We start from the raw sequence: 4,984 nt of genomic DNA, 5'->3' as shown, positions 1-4,984 counted from the left end.
CGTGGTCCCCAGTCTGTGCCTGGCTGAGTGGTGAGGACAGGGTCTTGGGTCTAGAGTGGTGGATGGCATAAAGTAGATGCTCAGCTAGCATAACCCTCACACTGGCTGGAGCACCTTGGGTCATTTTCTGTGAAATGAGGGAACAAGGAGAAATGGAGGAAGACCATGGCAGCTGCTAGCCATAGACCATGGTACCTAGGTGAGGTGGGTGGGCTAAGCCTAAAGTCATTTTGTTCAGGAGTCAACTCACTGTGGGCAGCCTCCTGGGTGCCTTGCCCTCTTCTGAGCTTTTCCTCTGAAACCCTAAACACATTTGCATCTTTTGGGGACTTGTTAAAAGGCCAGCAGTGGGAAAAAGCAGGTCCCTGAATTAAGCTTCGTGACATTAACTAGGAGCTGGCCTGGCCTTGGGGTGGGGGTGGGTGCTCTCTGGGGTGCTGTTGACAGGGCCAGATCCAGGGTCCGGGCAGCTGTTTCTTTTCCATGAGGTCCCTGTGCTCTGCTGGAGGCCGAGACCACAGATGTGGGATTGTCTTTTCATTAGCCTAATGCCGCCTTTATTAGCAGGGAAGGGTTCTTGGAACCTGCCGCCTCTGAGCATGAAATAAAATGCCCTGCACGTGCACTGGTCCTGCTGGTCCACGGTGTCCCTGGGGTCCGGAACCAGGCCAGGCTGCCAGGAGCAGTGGCCAGGGCCGCAAGGAGGATTTGTGAGAGGAAATTACTCAGGATGCTTCAGGGATCTGCAAATGTGAGCAACCTCGGAGAGCAGAGCCCCGAGGCGTGGCGTAAGGCAGGCGGTGGGGAACGAGCTGTAGGCACGCTGGGGTCCGTTACCTTTTTAGCTCCTTGCTCTTCCTCCACTCCGTCGCCTATCACAATGTAGACAGCTTTGCGGCCAAACCTTTGCATGATTCTCTCGAAGCAGCTCTCCTTGCCTGCATGGAGATAGGAAGAAAGAAGGAGACCGTAGCCGGGAGAGCCCGCAAGTGGTGGGACAGTGTGGATGGCAGCTATCCAGGGAGATTGTAGCTAGAAGGTCCAGGGCAGCCAGTGCCACCCTTTCATCCACGCCTGCAGGGCAGCCACCGCCACCCTTTCATCCACCCCTGCAGGGCAGCCACCGCCACCCTTTCATCCACCCCTGTGAGCTCAACACTGTCATTGGTTTCATAGGGAGTGGCCAACTCCAACCACCCAGATAATTTTTTTTTAAGCTCCATCTATTATGCATTTAATAAATAACCATTTGTCTGTATTGCTTCAAGTTAAAAATAAGGTATAATATAAAGGAGACCTGATTTTCTTTGTGCAGTAATTTAATAAGTGAGAAAATTCCTGTCTATATAAGAATTCATTTTATACACTGTATTGCATATTGTCAACCACCCAGATAATTTCAGCAGCTTGTCCCCAGGAAGAGGCTGAGGAGGGTGGAAAGCAGGCCCCTGTCTACCTACAGTGCTGCTGTTTGGCCTTGGCAACACACACTAACAGAGGACTCTGTCCTGCTTTTAGTCTGCAGTACTGCAAGCCTAAACCCCAAATGCACAATGGCAGACATGTTTACAGCATGGCCAAGCGTGGTGGTGCAGGCCTACCGTTCCAGCTACTTGAGAGACTAGGCAGGATTTGAAACCCAAGTTTAAAGCCTGCCCCAGGGTATGAGGGGGTTCAAGGCCAGCATCACCAACTTAGTGAGACCAGATCTCAAAATGAGAAGTAAAAACAGGACTGGGGTGTAGCTCAGGGATAGAACGTTGGTCTAGAATGATCGAGGCCCTGGGTTCAATTCCCAGGACCACAGAAAATAATTATATTCTTATTTTACCCCAGTAAGAAATTTAGGAAGGAAAAATGATTTAGCTGGTAGGAATGCTTGTTGTGTGGGCATGAGGACCTCTGAGTTCAGATCCCAGCACCCATATAACAAACTGGAAGGGTCCTTGTACATATGTGTGCGCGCTTGTACATATATACACACACACACGTGCACACACGTACACACACGTGCACACACGTGTACACACATGTGCATACACACGCACACATACATAGACACACATGCATGCATGCATGCATGCATACATGTAGGAATCCACTGGTCCATGCACACCTGCATGCAGGCAGGGTAGCTAGGGCTTGTTGGCTGGCAGCATAGCCTAAATAAACAAGAAACAAATAAGTTCAAGGCTCCAAGTTCAGGAAGACACTCTGATTCAAACTGGAGGAAGAGGGAGGGTGAGAAAGGCAACTCCCTATGCAGGCATGTGCATGTCCATGCACACAGATGTGAACATACATCACACGCATACATCATGCTATGTCCTCAGGCTCTGCCTATGCAGGCATGTGCATGTTCATGCACACAGATGTGAACATATGTCACACGCATACATCACACTTGCATGCACAAAATAAAAGACTGCGATTTTAAAATAACTAAAGCTGGGCTGGAAGGATGGCTCAGTGGTTAAGAGCACTGACTGCTCTTCCAGAGGTCCTGAGTTTAATTCCCACCAACCACATGGTGGCTCACAACCATCTGTAATGGGATCTGACACCCTCTTCTGGTGTGTCTGAAGACAGCTACAGTGTACTCATATACATAAAATAATAAATCTTAACAAATGAATAAACAAAATAACTAAAGCTAAAACCATCACAACTAGAATTTGAGAGCGTGTGTGGTACATTCATGCCTGTTCCTGTGGGTGTGCACAAGTGCACATGCCTGAGAAGGTGCCGTAGAGGTCAGAGGTCAATGTCAGCTGCCTTCCTAAATGTCTCTCCCTATCTGTTGTTTGAGACAGGGTCTCTCACTGAAGCCAAGTTCTCAAGTTCATCTAGGCTGGCTGTGTGTGCCTGCTCAGTGAGGGGGTTACACACATGTACAATCACACCTAGCTTTTTTTTTTCTTTCTTGAGACAGGTTCTCACTATGTAACTGTCCTATGTCACTATGGCTGTCCTGGAACTTGCTATGTAGACCAGGCTGGCCTTGAACTCATAGAGATCCACTTGCCTCTGCCTCCTGAATGTTGGGATTAAAGTCATGCACTACCATGGCCAGCACCCTGCTTGCTCCAGGCCCCACTCGCTCTGGCCCAAAGATTTTTTTTTTTTTTTTTTAAAGATTTATTTATTATTATAAATGAGTACACTGTAGCTTTCTTTGGACTACCAGAAGAGGGTATCAGATTTCATTACGGATGGTTGTAAGCCACCATGTGGTTGCTGGGATTTGAACTCACGACCTTCAGAAGAGCAGTCAATGCTCTTGCCTGCTGAGCCATCTCACCAGCCCCTGGCCCAAAGATTTATTTATTTATTATATGTAAGTACACTGTAGCTGTCTTCAGACGCTCCAGAAGAGTGCGTCAGATGCCTTCATTATGCTCATTATGCTCAGATGCTCATTACGGATGGTTGTGAGCCACCATGTGGTTGCTGGGATTTGAACTCAGGACCTTCAGAAGAGCAGTCAGTGCTCTTCACCACTGAGCCATGTCTCCAGCCCCCATGCCCAGCTTTTTAAGGTGGTGCTGGGCATCAGCTCAGGTCTCATATTGTACATTTGGTGGTCTACCCACCAAGCCATCTCCCCAGACCTAGTGTTGTTACATCCTGGTACATTTGGGATGTAAGAATAAAGAATGTGCCTCCCCAGGGGGAAAAGAAAGCCATCATTTCTAGGAATTTTCAAGGAACTCAGCAAGGTGCAGAGAGTGATCAGGGCTGTTGATTCTTGGGCTCCAAGTCTAATTACATTCTTTGTGGTCTGGGTGAGAGTCCCTCACACGTCCCAACCCCAGCCCAGCCTACCTGTCTTGGTCGCGCTGTAGATGTTCTCGATGGGGAACACGGAGCCCAGACCATACAGCAGGACCTTGGCCAATGCGGGGATCAGTTGTGTGGTGGTGACCAACACATTGACACAGTTGGGTCTGGGGACAAAGGTAACTTTGTGTCAGTCCCAAAGGTACTGCCAGGACGGTCCTGGTGTCATGGGTGGGTTAGGGCAGGATCTGGGGTTGTGGGTGTGTGGGATGGCTGGGCTACCTTCAGGGGGGGTGGGTGATATCCAGGGACACTGTAGCTGCTTCTAGCTTAAAGCTGCCTGACCTTGGTGTGGAGTGAGGAAGCACCTTCCTTTTCTGTTCATTTATATTTATATGTTTTTGAGGCAGGGTCTTACTGTGATGCTCTGGCTGGTCTAGAACTTGCTATGAGGACAAGGCAGCTCATAGAGATCTTCTTGCCAATAACTCCTGAGTGCTGGAGTTAAAGGTGTGCCCACTATGCCCAGCTTCTTTCCTCACTTAGGAGCAAGAATATATTGTAAGAGTGGCAAGCTCATTAGCTACAAGGTTCCAGGCCATGTGACACAGAAGATGCGCGAGACTGCAGGGGTGAGGACTGAGTTCCACAGGACAGCACAGGTCAGTCCTAATCTTTTGAAAGTTCTGAACCTGGAAGGCTTCTGGGGCAAGCGATCTCAGCTGTCACAGCAGGTGTCCCCTGGGCCTTAAAGAGTTAAGCTCCTGTTCAAGCTGGGAAAGCATGCAAGTGGGAGCCCCACCACGTGTGAGAACAGAGATGTCAGCATTGTGCATGGGTGAGGGGTGGCCACTTGCCGAGAGTTGATGAGGTTGAGGGCCTTCAGGGAGTGAGTGAGCCAGAGGTCAGTCAGGGCCTCCAGCTCAGCACGCAGCTGCAGCCACGTCTCTCTTTTGGGAGCGCCTATCAAGCCTGTAGTAAAGGCAATAGAGAAGACATCCTCATGTTAGAAAGAGCTGAGGGGAATTAGGGAGCTCAAATCAGAGCACTCAAAGGCAGCTCAGTTTAGCCACTCTACCTTCAGTACATCCACTGACTGATTCATTTACCTATCCACACAACTGTCTACATACCCATCCACACACCAATCCACACACCCATCCGCACCCCCATCCACACCCCCATCCACACCCCATCCACACTC

At 49.5% G+C, this 4,984-nt stretch overlaps 1 protein-coding gene across 1 annotated transcript in view; it reads right to left on the bottom strand.

Annotated features, from left to right (window-relative positions):
* The window catches only part of Eya2 (EYA transcriptional coactivator and phosphatase 2), a 169,089-nt gene that overhangs the window by 2,363 nt on the left and 161,742 nt on the right, over positions 1–4,984 (bottom strand). Inside the window, exons 13-15 of the mRNA XM_031372772.1 lie at positions 4,638–4,752; positions 3,826–3,947; positions 838–938 (exon numbers count right to left, since the gene is read on the bottom strand). Of these exons, the coding sequence (XP_031228632.1) occupies positions 838–938; positions 3,826–3,947; positions 4,638–4,752 (338 nt within the window). The remainder of the gene's footprint in view (positions 1–837; positions 939–3,825; positions 3,948–4,637; positions 4,753–4,984) is intronic.

This window comes from Mastomys coucha, unplaced genomic scaffold (genome assembly GCF_008632895.1).
Source record: "Mastomys coucha isolate ucsf_1 unplaced genomic scaffold, UCSF_Mcou_1 pScaffold15, whole genome shotgun sequence".
Lineage (NCBI taxonomy): Eukaryota > Metazoa > Chordata > Mammalia > Rodentia > Muridae > Mastomys > Mastomys coucha.
The sequence above is the reverse complement of the archived record's forward strand: the minus strand, read 5'-3'. Positions and strand labels throughout refer to the sequence as shown.